The sequence below is a fragment of the Atractosteus spatula genome, chromosome 4, assembly GCF_055471065.1.
Source record: "Atractosteus spatula isolate fAtrSpa1 chromosome 4, fAtrSpa1.hap1, whole genome shotgun sequence".
Lineage (NCBI taxonomy): Eukaryota > Metazoa > Chordata > Actinopteri > Semionotiformes > Lepisosteidae > Atractosteus > Atractosteus spatula.
The window spans coordinates 57861021-57876667 of record NC_142709.1 but is presented as its reverse complement, the minus strand read 5'-3'; the positions used below and the strand labels follow the sequence as shown (position 1 = coordinate 57876667).

General features: G+C 37.2%; 1 protein-coding gene across 1 annotated transcript in view; it reads left to right on the top strand.

The window, feature by feature from the left end:
• The window catches only part of dner (delta/notch like EGF repeat containing), a 70334-nt gene extending 55922 nt beyond the window's left edge, over nt 1–14412 (top strand). Inside the window, exons 9-13 of the mRNA XM_088914762.1 lie at nt 8002–8124; nt 9565–9678; nt 11924–12055; nt 12607–12853; nt 13389–14412. Coding sequence (XP_088770888.1) covers nt 8002–8124; nt 9565–9678; nt 11924–12055; nt 12607–12853; nt 13389–13500 — 728 coding nt within the window. The 3' untranslated portion in view covers nt 13501–14412. The remainder of the gene's footprint in view (nt 1–8001; nt 8125–9564; nt 9679–11923; nt 12056–12606; nt 12854–13388) is intronic.
• Nucleotides 14413–15647: the final 1235 nt, after the last annotated feature.

Genomic DNA, 15647 nt, shown 5'->3' with positions numbered 1-15647 from the left:
TACTGTAATAAGAAGATAGTGTAGTAATTAGCCTTCTGAATTGTAGTAAATTTATTAATTATCGTAGTAGATCACATTTCTAAGTTTCTAGGTGGTTAGCTCTACTTTAGATCGCTTTGGCATTGTTTTTAATGACATGGTTTTTCACAGTTTCGTGTTGTCATACTTCATCATGCCACTCTGTTTTTATATTACTGCAAATTCACAAGGATTTATTGAGGTTTTCTCGACATTTGACGTACAGTAATATACAGCAAAGTGAACCTCTATAGGGTTAATCGTATTCTTTGACATTTATAAGCAATCCAAATATAAATCATTGCATCTAATTAAATTATACTGGTAATTTATGGTGGATATTTGTTATTCTGTGATTTTCGAAAGGAAATACACCATCAAGTTAAAGATATGAAATTTGTGATTGGCAGGTACAGTACATTGATGCCTGGGTTTAATCCAGATTTTGCTGTAAATTTCATATTAAATGGTAGTAAATGTAATATATATAGTAATTTCAGGCTCCATATACACCATTTAAAATAACAAGAGGAATGTTATGTTATTGAAGAGCCAAAAATCACACCTTTCAGTTTCCTTAAAACATTGTTTTCCCACTGTTAAGTTAGTTCAGTTGCCTATGTTTCCTCCAAGAATTCAAAAACTAAAAAAAAATTGAAGTGTTAACAGGCTGTTATACTGTACATACGTTTTTGAAGCTCTGTGTCATCTTTTCTTCCATTTTCGTTTCGTTATTTGTGATCTGATGAAATTCAAGCTAGGCTTTGTTTTTAAGTCCTGCTCAGATGGGAGGTATATTTTAACGCTAAGCATTAAGATGCTGGTTTCAAATAAAGCATCTGCTCACTCAGTGGAGATAAAAAACCTTTTTCCTCCTTTCCTAATATTCCCATTGGAGCCTCTGGAACTATTATGCGTGTTCAGAAATTCTAAGCAGCAGCAACAGCAATAGAGAAAGTGAGTACCCTTTTGAAATAGACAAGCACATCACCGTGAAGTAAAACCTTATTAGCACCATATAAACTAAATTTGGACCAAAACGTTTTCACAGTACACATTCAGGGGCAATATGCACTAGTTATTGAGCTTTTGATTCAGTAGTACATTTTAAGTTAATTTCATGGTATTTACTGAAGCACATAAGGAAGGTTAAAAATAAGATAATGCCATTTGGCCCTTGGTTACTACCAGTTTATTTATCTGTGGGACTCATTGAGTCATTTTCAAGCGAACCGGGGGAGTCTGCTTAAACACACTGAATTGGCCATTCCAAACACCAGCAAAACTTTGTAAACTGGCTGCTTATTCACATTCTGAATGATTCTGAATGGATTAATAACAGTCTCACCATACATTGCATAGTGCAATATCGTTTATGTGAATGATACATTAGATTTTAAACCTTGAGTGCTCTTAATTATTTTAATTACAACTTAGATGTATATCCTTGTTGCTGAGTTAAATCTTAAGAAATATGGTACAACTTTATCATACTTTTTAGGATTTAGAATAACCTTATGAAGTTCCCTCACAGTCTTCTCTGTTGAAGACTAAAGAAATGCTGTACCCTTAATCCATCAGCACATGACAATTATCTTCATAATGTTGATCGCTGTCCCCCAAAACAAAGGCATACTTAATTTCATTTAGACCACTTATTTTCTTGTATTTCTGTTTTAGAAAAATAAAAAGTATTAAAAATCTACATCTACCATACACTCAGACTTGTATTTAATTCTCAAGCTATCCACAATTAATACACTTGCTGTCTATGGAGTTTCTATGGAGAGTTACTTTGTGTTTTGTAAATTGGGGAAGCTCATTGGGAAAATTGGTAATACAGTAGATACGTTTTCTGTTAATTCTGATAGGGGGATAAATGTTTTAAGTAGATTATTGCAGGTTCTAATAAAATTACTTATTTTAATTTTGGTAGTTCCTAACTTTTAAACTTCAATCTTGATTTCAGTTTCATAATTCTGACCACTATTTCCGTGTCCTATAAAACTCCTGAGTTGAAATTGTTGTCTGAAGACATTGCTCTGAGCTAAGAGTTACTGTATAACTCAGATTGTCTTAGAATATACTGAATGCATAAGTAATAAGTATAGATCATTAAGATGTGTACAAGAGGTAGAGTTCTATATAGTATTCCTATGGGCCAAAAGCCTCATCCAAATATCAAAATCAGTAACGCTATTCAATAAATGGGCACTGAAATATTTGCTTAACATGGAGATTTAATAAGTCCATGGAAAGTATCATATATGTGAATACTTGTACTTGACTAATGCTGTTTACTCATGCATCAGATCAGAGAAGCTGAGGTATCATTTTATTTAACCTTTTAATCAAGGGTTCTTTAAGAATTAATCTGGCTGCCCTGTATGTAAATGAAGTTTTTTATTGTTATTATTAGTATGTTTTGAAGCAGAGAGATTGCTCAGTTTATCTAAAATAACACTGTAAGCCAAACATTTTATTATCTTTTTATCATATTCCGGTGAATCACAGATCTTCTTGAAATTGCCTTTTGTCTGTGTGCGGACAGTAATTACACAAGGGCTCTGCATTCTTACATTGCCAATACATTACTAAATAAGAGATTTCTGTCAAGAAAATGTATACTGTGGTTCTCCTTTACCACAGTTTGGCAACATTACTGTATTATGTGCTGTGCAGTATAATGCAGTACATGTACATCTGTTATGAAGAGTATTATTTTGGCCCTCATTTTCAGCTTCAGCTGCTGAATTTGTGCCAAAGCTGTATATCACAGCGATCAGTAATTGCACCCCAGTACTGAACTTTTAAAATAATTCCCATCCTTGCTTTTCTTACAGAGCCTGTTTTTTTGACCAAGTAAAATGCTGTTTGATTTCATCATCATCATGATTAAACCCTGGCCTAACAGATGTACTGTATGTTTCTTTAGAGAGAAAATTACTTAAAATCCACGTGAAAGGGCTGTCGTTTTACACCATAGCAACTGTTATTTCTGTATTAAATCTTGTGGGAGTAATGCGCCTCCAACACCACAGGCTTGCATTTGACTAATGAGCCACTATAAAATAAATTGATCTCAATGGAGTGAATGATCTTTTCACGCCCATAGGTTTTTTTCATATCTTTAAGAGTATCATCCTCAACTGAATGGAGTTCATAATGAATGTTCTGGAGAAAGGCAGCCATGAGTCCTTGGAGTCAATTGATCTAGGTTTTTTTACACATAAGTACAGCATGCTTACTCAAGCCCCCGTAGACTAACCTCACTTTCAAAACAGCTACAATTTGGTTTGTTCCATCTACCTCATTTACATGAGCATGACGTCGTCCCTCAAGCCAGAAGATCATGACCTTAAATCTTCAGGCCTCTAACTCAGACCATTGCTTGTTGAGGTTTGTCTGCCTCTCCTTAAAGTTATGTAACATCAGTCACTGGTGGGCCAGGTGATCCTTGCAATAGAAAAACATTATTAGATTCAAGGCAAGTCACATTACAATATGTTATGAGTCAGATTAATTCATTCACAGATCCGCACATGTCTCATCAATCAATGGTGTGTCCACCATGGGCTAGAGCCCAAGTCTGCCAGTGGCACAGACTGGCCGCGATATTGCTCATGGGTGTGCAACAAAAACAAGGATGGTAGATTGTAAATAGGAAATGAAAACCCTGACTTGCAGCATGTGACTACTTTCAATGTCAGGGGTCAGAATCCATTTTAACAGAACTGTATGATTTATCTTGCAGACATTTCAGTACATAAATAACCATTTAAAAAAGCATATCAGCAGTCACTCAAAGCTGCACAATCTTGATTTCAGTTTCATAATTCTGAAATACAGTGTTATGATATAGTTAGCATGATATAGTTGCTATTGAACTTCAAAATAAACCACACTCATAGAGTGTGTGGCTAGGCAGGATATTAGTCGCTGGTCTAGAAAATGTTCGTAAGGGGTCACACAACAGGAGCTGTGGAGCACATTAGAAATGATTATCCTTTTCCTTAAGCACAGACGTGTAATTGCGTACTTTGTGATTATAGGAGCAAACGGCTTCCCTCGTGTGGGCATCAGATGAGTCATTTACACTTACTCTTCTTTTTTGTTTTATAACATTTAGAATGTGCTTGACAAAAACAAAAAATCAGAAAGAAAAATAAAAGCTGACGAGATTGTAAGATACGCTGTTGGCAAGACAGACCAAAAAAGAGCTTGACTGAGGTAACTGCCCCTAGAGTATGACTCATTGAAAACTTGACTACCAGTACTCTTAGTCTATTTTGGACTATATTTTTACGCCAAAAACTAAATACAATAATAAAACAAGACAGAATACTTAAAAAAAAAAGTTCCTCCAATGAGTTTATCTCACAAGCATGGATAGTTACTGTTGAGGTCTCCTATTTAGCCAAAAAAATATCTGATATAAATTTGTTGTGCCACAGAAGTTAGTACGTAGTAGCCTTACTACCACAGCTGTACTTGAGATAATTTGCTTTCTGTGACACAAAATAGCTGGGAGGAGACCCTGGTTCTTGGGAGTGCTGAGAAATGGATAAATTAAAGAATCATTGTAACTAAATGTAAAATCCAGGATCTGACCTTTATTACCAAGGAATATGATTTATAGTATATAAAAAATGTGATCTGCAATACTGTGTAGCCATTAGCAATATGTTTAAAGATAGATTAAATAATTAATAGATACTCTGATTTTCATTTTGTCAGTAAGTGGTAACGTGTCACTGACAAAACCCCTCAAACACAAAATCAAGGGTTTTCATTTATGCATGAGAGGCGATGAAATGCAGCTCTGCACTTGTAGCTGACACTTTCCATTATGACCTTTTTTATTAGTTCTGATCTGTGTGTTCCAAAATGACCTTTAATTCCAGCGCAGTAATGGAGCATTAGGGAGATGATATTAGCCTAAATTGTCATTGTCTCTGTTCACGTTGACTGGAATTGGAAGGAATGTGCTGCATATGATGGCCTTGTCTCACGTCTCTCTAATTTGACGCTGTGTCTTATTGCAGGGCCCTCTGTATTTTGAGACAAATTGCTTCCAGTTAAGGGTGGAAAGGCTTTCGAAGTTCCACCACGTCTCCGGCCTCCTTTCTTGTCCTTGTCTTTCATAACCCTCAGTCTGCTCCTCCACTAAAGTATCTGCTTTTGTTTCATTTAAGTTCCTCCACATCGCACAGGCCGCACCAGGAAGAATTTTAAACAGTTTCAATTAGACTCAAGGACTGTGGAAAATACAGAACAGAAAGTTTGCACCCAGCTGGGAATCTGTTGTTTCTGGCTCTTATTGGACTGCCATGACAGCACTGGGCTATGAGAAATAAAGAGTGCCTGCCAGGAATATCAGCTACTGCTCTGTAAGGCATTCTGAAGTGGGGTCTGTAAGGACAAAACAGATGTTTACTCTGTAGAATTGTCACTTTCCACATTACCTGTCTGATTTTTCAAAGCGTTCTCTGGTTTATGTCTCCATTTACTAGTTCACTCACAGTCAAAAGAAACCAGAGCAGATTAAAGGCCTCAGTAGGTGTCTATGGCCTCACAACATTACATAAAAGGAGATTCTTGCACAGAATCTGAATTGTTTACTCAGAGATTGGTCATTTCTGCCATGTACAGAAACAATCAGCCCTGTCTGCCATGTCCAATCAGATCTTTTGTCAACTTGGAGAAAAAAAGAAATGCAATCTGGTTTAAAGAATTGTATGATGACAGTCCTTTTAAAAAAATCCCTTGCAGGGGTTTCCAGTTTTGCCTGTTTTACAATTCAGAGTACAAACTTGAATAAAAAGAAAATGATTTGTATATGACAGCTGTGTGTTTTCTGAAGATGTAGAATAAGATCAATATACTGTATGCAGATCACAAATATCTGGAAATAGCATGACACCATGTGTACATTCATTGCAATACTTACTAAAATGCAAGCATGCTCTTAAATATCCAGTCTTATCCAAAATACAGGAAGGTCTTTCAGGTCTTTCAGTGAATCTCAAGCCTACTGTCTTCACAAAATCACAAAAGATAAATCAGACAAATTAGAGCAGCTATCCACAGGGAATAGTTTGGCATGGGAAAGTAACATGAAAACCACTTACCTTCTTGTGAAAGTATAGATAATTTACAGTTTTTGTTTAATGTCTTGATTTCTACTGGAGATCACTGGCAATTGAATCATTCTTTCCCAAAGAATTGCACTCCCTATTATCAAGCCTGTTTTTCTGCTTCAAAAAATGTACGTTGTTTTCTTTGCTGAGGCCTGAGAACAACCAAAGAGTGAATTTCTAACTTCTGGTTGCCATGGAGCCCCATTCAGTGTCATGCCATTAGAGAAAGGCTCTTGCATCCAGTGTTCTTACACTGCTGAAGATGAGGGGGTACCTGCATAATGAGTTGGCAGCTTTTGGACATTGATTCTGCTTGGTGTCTATTTGTGTTACTTCTTTTCAACTCATATAGCTAGCAAATAAATTATGAAACATCACAGATATGCAAAATATCTTGGGAAACTATTGCCTTTATGTTCTTTATAAACCAATTAAATAAATCCAGAGCTTAGTATGGAAAAACAATGCTTTTGTAACTATGCAGTGTCAGTTTTAATGACAGCCTTTGCTCATCTGTAGGCAGATCATAGAGTCATGTAATACACTGTGAAATTGACAAAAAGAGAACTACATACATACAAATATATGCTGTAGCTATTCTGCCTTGGCTTATGATAATTGAAAGCACAGGCTTTTAATTAAGGGGGCTGACAAACGAGGGACTGAATGAGATATGAACAAACACTAATACTTTCCTCTTCTCAGTTTACAAATTCATTTTCAAATTCCCAGTGTTTTTAAGAGACACAGTGGAAGATAAGAATGGCAGCTTCTCCTTGTTTGCCAGCAGGGCAAGACTGTATAGCATCAGCGGTGTCTTCATAACCTTTAAAATGAAAGACTGCTTCTGACAGTGTGACGCACATTAGTCAGACTGCATATGCGGTAATTCAAACAAGATGAAGCCCCAGTTTATGCATACTTTGCAGGTCTGCTTGCAATTTTGCAAGTAAGCAGATGAGAAAGTGTTTTATGACCAGACATAGTGTTGAAGAATAGATTTGGTTCTTTTATGTTTAGAAGATGATAGGAAATTCTAGATGACCTAGAAAAAAAAACCTTTTTATAACTGTTTACTCTTTACTGTGGATGTTTAACACCTTAAGTCTTATTCATCGTTGTGTTCTTTTTCAAGAGCAAAAGTTAACAATCCCTATGTTTCTTGTGTTCTAACCTTGGTGTCAATGTCTTCTCGGGCACAAACCCCACAATAGAAAAAGAGACATACTGTACTGTATGAGCAAAAATGGGTTTAGAACATGCTGCACCCTACTGCCATCAAGTGGCCAACAGGCAAAACTTCGGATTAATTTGGATCTTGTAATTATCGAGAAACCAAATGTCAAGACTTTCAATTCCAAATATTTTTAATAGCTTTCGTACATGTTATGTATATTTACAGACATCTCCTTTTTGCTTTCTGTAAAATATATTTAATGTTAAAATTTTTAGGGAATCTACATATACTGTATTTAAAATGTTGTGCTCGAGTGTTTCTTTAACATTCCACATTTCTAAGAAACAAAACTTCCCTGACAACCTTTCATGCATTTTTCCTCATTGGAATGTTTCAGAATTGATCTTATTTTCATAGATTTTTTTTCCTCTTGAGTTGTTCCTAGAGGCAATATGTAAGCATTAACCCAGAAATTCACTCTCTCTTCAAAAACCAGAATACAAACCAGAAAAAAACTAGAATTTTTCAGAAACAACAGCAATGTCATGTACTGTTTGAAAGGACAAGGAAGTGTTTCTGCAGCCATCCAATTAAGAATGTGAGGATTTCTTGGTTATTTCTTTCTCACAATAACTGGCTGTACTTTTTTATTGTCCTTTGTGCCAGGTTACCATGGCCTATACTGTGAAGAGGAGTATAACGAATGCCTGTCAGCTCCCTGTCAGAACTCGGCAACCTGCAAAGACCTCGTTAATGGCTATGAGTGCCTGTGCTCAGCAGAGTATGAAGGTATGTGTAGTGTTTATCAAGTTAATATCATGTTAATGAAGTGTTTTATAGTATATTAATTAAGTTAAAAAAGTTATTATTAGGGCGGCAGTGTGTGGCAGCACAGTGTTTTAGCAGTACTCCAGTTTCCTACCATAGACCAAAAACGTGCAGGCAGGTCAATTGGCTTCTGTGAAAATTGACCCTGGTGTGAGTGTGTGTCTGTGTTTGTGTCTGTGTGCCTGCGATGGACTGGTGTCCTGTCCAGGGTCTACCCTGCCTTGTACCAATTTGCATACCAGGATAAGGTCGGCTCCCCTGCGACCCTGTATTGAATCAGGTGCTTAGAGGATGGATAGAAGTTAATACGAAGCCTTCTAATTGGAGCTTCCTATAATTTTTATACGTTAAACTACGTTAAACTGATTGACGTGATCGAAGTAGAGCAACCTTTCTTAAAAGAAGATCATGGTCCCTCTTACAAATTATTGCTTACATTTTGTATAATCTATGAGTTTCACACATTTTGCAGGGCAAACAGCTGTAAGAAGTAAAACCATGGGAAATGGGGAAAGCTATTCATCTGGCCTTTCTCAGCCCTGGTGTTACAGCATGTTTCATTTCAATAACAAACAGGTGAACAGTACCAGCACTCTCCAGGAATCAACCACTACTCTTCAGCACAGCCCTCCCTGATTCCTGCAACGCCCCTTGCAATAAAAGTTGTAATAGTGGCTCCAGTCATTATCGGAGCAAGCACAGTTTCTTCATTAAGAATCTTACACTGTATCGTTAGTGGCCAGTGTGACTGATGTACTTGTACCCCTGTGGAGGATCAATCATGGTTTTGCTGGCAACCATGATTGATCCTCCACAGGGGTACAAGTACATCAAAACATACACACCCAAATGGTTTCCACTTATTTGTACTGTAACTGGTCTTATGTTCTTAAACTAATACAATTAGTTTTTCTGTTACCATGTACCTTCAAGGCCCATGACAGCATTCTACCCATGCATAAAAGACAAGATGTTCCCCTTGGACCAGATAACTATCACAATTTCTCTAAAAGGATGTTAATCCTCTTTTCCTCTTTAATGGGATTTGGAGTCTTTGATGAATCCACGAATGTAGTACATGTTTAATTTACACTGCGGGTATGGAGCACTTGGATTTCAGAATTGCAGAGCTAATATGCTCAGATACCTAAAAAAAATTAAACATTGCTCTTCTTTGTAAATACAGACTAGGGAATACATAGTTTATTCTCATGGGATATACAGTAAATCCCGCTTAAAATATTTGACTCCATCCTACATTTTCCACTCTGTCTTCTGTGGGAAGAGAGGAGAGATATGACTTTGTGCATGCGTTTGTTGTGGAGTAAAATCATTAAAAGCGTTTTCAACCATAAAAGTACAGAAGCAATAACAGAAATGTTTCTTCTGCTTCATTTAAAGGGAAGCACTGTGAACTCTACAAAGATCCTTGTCTCAAAACCACCTGTCAGAACGGGGGTACCTGTGAGAGCGAGGGACTGAATGCAACCTGCTTGTGTCCACCAGGGTTCTTAGGTGAGCAGCTGGAAATAAAACATTGAGAAAACATTTACAGTATAAGCAGCACCTTTATACTGTAGAAAATGTTGCTGGCGTTACTTTTGTTACCTGCAAATGGAATTGAATTAGTACACACCTCAGCCAAGCAGTCCTTCCCTGCAGTAACAAAATAATCAGTCCATTAGCCACGTCTAAATGAACTATCCCATGCCAAACTCATAGCTCCTGTATGAGGCATGCATGTCATACATGTATACGTTCAGGTGGGTAGCTGCGTCAGCATGCGTAGGCTGCAAAGGAACAAGTAATAGGTTTATTCCATGCTGAAAAAAAGAAGAAAGAGAACACAACGTTTCGGCCGTGGAGCCTTCTTCAGGTGGCTCCACGGCCGAAACGTTGTGTTCTCTTTCTTCTTTTTTTCAGCATGGAATAAACCTATTACTTGTTCCTTTGCATACATGTATACTGTATGGTTTTACCTGCCTCATGCACTTTTTGAAAAAAAGACTGATGAAAAAAGATTAAACTTACAGCAATACAGTTTTTAACATCCTTTGTGTGAATCCGGACGTGTTTTTTTTTAAGGTTAACACACAACATGGTGCTGCACATGACAAGAGTGTTTCCTTTTCTGTAACAGAACATTTGTGAGAGATATCTAGAGAGACAATTTAATTGCATATTCCATGTGCTGTGGTGTGAATCTTATGATGGAAATTCATTACTTACCACAGCCCATGTCCCCTTGTCAGCCTTTAGATTAAAAACTATTTCTGTGTGCAGAATACATATTGCTCATTAGAAATAAATTTGATTTGTTGCCCATTCAGGTAACAAGTCAGCACTGTAACCTATTAGAAACACATGCATTACAAGATGATGCCAACCAGCATAATACTCCTCTGATATGTACTGTATAAAATAGAAACTTAATTTTATTAAAGTTTACTGCCTGAAACATTTCAAATACAAAACTTCATCTTACACAAAAACAACAATTCCCCCATCATAAACAAGCATTTGACAAAGTTAACATGATGTATTAAATCAGGCAGTAAGTACTAAAATACAATCATGAGGCAGCATAGTGGCGCAATGGTTCAAATGGCTGCCTTGCAGCGCTGGAGCCTTGGGTTATCTTCAGGACTTGGCTGCGATGTGTGTGGAGTTTGTATGTTCTCCTCCAGGTGCTTTGTGTGGGTTTCCTCCAGGTGCTGTCGTTTTCTCCCATGGTCCAAAGACATACTAGTAGATTTCCTTCTGGAAAAAAAATTGGCCCTGTTGTGAGGGTGTACACTACAAGTATGTGTCTGTGTCTGTCCTGTGATGGACTGGTGTCCCATCCAGGGTGTACCCTGCCTTGCGCCCACTGCTTGCTAGGATAGGCTCTGGCTCCTAGGCAAACACAAATCGGAAGAAGTGATTAGAAAATTATTGGATGCAATCATAAAAGTCCTGTGGCAAACTGCAGCATAAATAATGATCGGGGCATTTTTATACTCTGCCTGAAAGGTCGGCAAAAGAAATATTCTCAGTCGCTGACATTTGTGAACTGTATTCATTTTTCCACATTGTTCCACAGATTCTCGACTGGGTAAATATTCCAATGATACAAGTGGTCAGTGAACCAGATCTTCCTGAGTGTTCCTTGCAATGTTGAGCCAAGTATTATTGCACAGTAAAATGAAGGGGTTACACTGAATGTGGTGTAGCTGTAACAGTGGATGGAGCACAGACATAAACATGTGGTCAATGTTACACTGTCCAGTGAGACTGCTATATAAAACAACCATCTGGAACCTAAAGTCACCTCTTCCCCTGTTCCCATTCAATTATACTAAGTAAATAGTAATTTGACTTTTTAAGTGTTTTCTTTTTTTCCCTGTTTTCTTTTGCTGTTGTCCATCTTGAGTCTTCCAGAAAACTCCAGTTTTCCTTTAGGTTTTTAGTTGACTTTTTTTTTGCTACAGAGACGTGAAATGTGATACGAATACATGGATGTTTGCTTTTTATAGTACTATATTGCTTGCATTTGGTTGAAATGGAGCCTTTGCGTTTCAAACAGCCACGCAGATCAACAAAATGAATCGTTCCTGTCAGGTTCCTAAGTTAACTTCCTCATCCGTAGTTAATTTATATCTCGGCCTCTTTTAACAGTCCTCTGAATCAGGTAGTTAGACACCAGTGTGTCTTAAAATTCAGCGAACACCAGACTGGTTTCCGCAGATGTGCTAGCAGGCCTGTCCTTGTTCCCTCTCAGGGGAGAACTGCGACGTCGACATCAATGAGTGTGACAGCAACCCCTGCCATCATGGAGGCACCTGCATTGACCAGTCAAACGGCTTTATCTGCCATTGCCCCCAGGGATGGGTTGGGACCAATTGTGAAATACGTAAGTTTTTTACTTTGTTTTTTTTTACTTCACAATTAGCTGTAATTGAAGCTAAAGGTGCATCCACCAGTATTAAAATAAAGGGGGTGATCAATATATAATCAAATATTGTCTGTTTTTTGTGTGAATATAATTGAGAAAAAGCTTTAGAGTTTTAGAGATTCCCAAATGGAATAAATCCATTTTGATTCCATGATGTAAGAAAATAAAAGGTGAAAAATGCCAAAGGGAGTGAATACTTTTTATAGCCACTGTATTTGGTATTTATACAAAATCAGTAGTATGCCCTCATTAGCAGTAGTTTGTTACTGAAGATCTTTCTTGCTTGATTTCTTTTTCTTTATTTTAAATGTCAAACACAAAGACAAATCCAAAGTCGCAGCTTGTTTTTCCTCAACCCAAGAGGAGACCAGGAACACAACCAGCCATTGCAACAGCACACATCAGTTTACACTACAAAAATACACTTCATAAAACTGTATTTATTGCTGCAATAAATTAAATATTGTAGGTTCTCACTTAACCTGTCCATCTGTATGTTAACCATCCAGATCTGCAGTGGAAGTCCAGCCGAACAGCAGAGACACTGAGCAACATGCCTAGGCACTCCCTGTACATCATCATCGGGGCTCTGTGTGTGGCTTTCGTTCTCATGCTCATCATCCTCATCGTGGGGATCTGCCGCATCAGTCGCATTGAGTACCAGGGCTCCTCCAGACCAGCATACGAGGAATTCTACAACTGCAGGAGCATTGACAGTGAACTGAGCAATGCCATTGCATCCATCCGCCATGCTAGGTATCTGTCACTCTTGCCGAGCTTAGGTGGTCACCATGGATCACTGCAGAAAAGACTGGCACACTGGCTCCTGGGGTCCCCCAGTTTAGACAGGATAACATGAGTAATCACTTACTGTATATAACCACAATCAAGCTAATAGGATAGACAGATAGACAGACTGACTGATGGACTGATGAATGACTGATGAATTGATGGATGAATAGATGGAAAGACTGAGCGATGGCTTGATGAATTGATGGATGGACAGACTGACTGATGGATCGATGAATGGATGAATGAATGGATTGACGGACAGACTGGTCGATGGATTGATGAATTGATGGATGAATGGATGAATGGAAAAACTGGCCGATGGATTGATGGACAGAAATGACCAATGAATTGATGAATGGATGGATGGACTGACCGATGGATGGATAAATGGATGGACAGACTGAATGATGAATTGATTAAATGATGGATGAATGAATGGATCATCTACAATACTAGTAGTAACAGTATATTTACAACATCTGTATAAATTTCTTTTCAGATTTGGAAAGAAGTCTAGACCAGCAATGTATGATGCCACTCCAATTGCTTATGAAGACTACAGTCCTGATGACAAGCCTTTGGTGACCTTGATCAAGACAAAAGACTTGTAAAATTAAAATGCCTGTCAACTTTTGGAGAAATGTACTTAAATTACCTTTTAAGTATTTCTTTAAACAACTAAATTAACAAACATAAGAGGAAAGAATTTGATAAATATATTTTAAATGTCAGAATCTGTGATGTTATTATATTAATACTTTAGTATGCATATACTGGTATGTGCATTTATTTAATAAATGGTGAACAAAATTACTATGTACACAACCGCTACTGGTTAGTAGTATTGGACTAGTTTTAAACAGAGTACTGTGTGAGCTTCCATGGTGCCAGTTTAATTGATAGGGTAAAATAAAATTGTAGAAACAGCATAGAAACATCAACACCTACTGTAGTGCTGATAAGAGTAATTGAAAATGTTGTAGTTATAGGTGCATTTGTTATAAAGTACAACAGAAATAAATAGGAAACTGCTTTAGGTTTTGCCTTATATGGTGCATGGTTATACTATATAATTTCTTCATTATTTTATTTTGCAGACCTCACAGATATCACTTATTTCAGATATTTTTTGCCTGAATTACTAAGATAATTAATGGCTCCTTTGAGAATATGCCGTGATGGGAAAATCAATTGGAATGCTGAAATACGAGAGACGAAAGACATTTATTTGATGCAAGTAAAGATTATTTGATCATCTGCTGCTAATGACAATGTCACTGCTGGGAAGTTTGTTCCAATAGTGAGTTTGCTGTAATTTTGCTTATTTGTAGCAGATATAGTTTTCTGTAAATGTACAGTATACTATTGTGATGTTTTAAATGGGGTCAGTCTTTAATTCTTCTTAAATGCATCATGTTGAGATATGACAAATATTCTTCCTTGGTCATCTTCCTTTTTTTAAAGAAAACATGTATTTAAATTATTATATGTTGAATGAGATAATAAAGGTCAAAATGAACACTTCCTTTTTTGTACTTCCTGTTCATTCTGAAATGTTTGCTTTTTAAGAAGAAGCAATTCAGTCTTCTGACAACTGTATTGTACTGTATGTGCAACAGTTAGTAACCGAACAGTTTCAACGGACTCATCAGTTATGTGTTGACAACACATCTGTCACTGTTCTGGGAGAACCTGGGCATACAGTGGCAACGCTTCTGGATTAAGAGCAGCAAAAATACATTTTGAAAGTATAGTAGATTGTTCATTATGTAGGGAAAAAATGGTCCTTAGATTTTCAGAAACTCCACAAAATCTCATCAACGTTTATTTTATAATGGTTTATTTTTGCACATTGTGGTTTGTGATGTTGTGTAAGTGTTTTAATACTTGCACACTATATAACCATGTTACAAAGCATGTAAAACAAAACACATACACAACAACCATATTTTGCAGAAACTGAGCTGCAGTTGACAAAGAACAATGACAAAGAACAATACATTACGTTTGATACCATACCTGTTTGATGAAAAATAAAGTATTGTTAGTAAATATCGTATGACATACTGTAATTTTGTCAGATTAGTCAGTTCCTGCTAGAAAATACTGGAAGCAGGATTGGATTAGTCCATAATCTGCTGTGGATGAATTTGAAAAATAAAATGTGAAACATTCTTAATTTACAGTAGCTGTCCTCTACCAAGAGTGACCAAACTTTTTTCCTGGAGCAGGAATTGAGCAGATTTTATAGGTTGCCTTTAAGTGACCAGCACTTGGAACACTTGTACTGTACTGTACGTTTTGATTAGTTTACTGTGTTAATCAATTCAGTTCAGTCAGAATCCATGAGAAATACAAGTTTCTGGTATTTAACCAACCTCCAGACAAGTTAACTTGAGCAAATAACTGCTTTAGTGGTCAAATAGAAATTCCTCCATATATTAATGGTTTAAAGGTGCTATACGAAGGACTGGCATCCTGTCCAGGGCGTACCCTCCCCTGTGCCTGTTGCTTGCCTGGATAGGCTCAAGCTCCCTTGTGGAATGGTTAGAAAACAGATGGATGTATTATTTAAAGGTGACATGGGAGTTGTCTAGGTGCTCTGGTTTCGTCTCTCAGAGACATGCTGGGTAAGATCAGATGGCTGCTGTACTGCATATTGTCACCCGAGAATTCATCCCCATGAGGAAGAGGGCTGGCAGTGCCCCTTCATTAGCCAAACACAACTAGAGAGGTGTTAATGTCTCTCTCCCTTTTG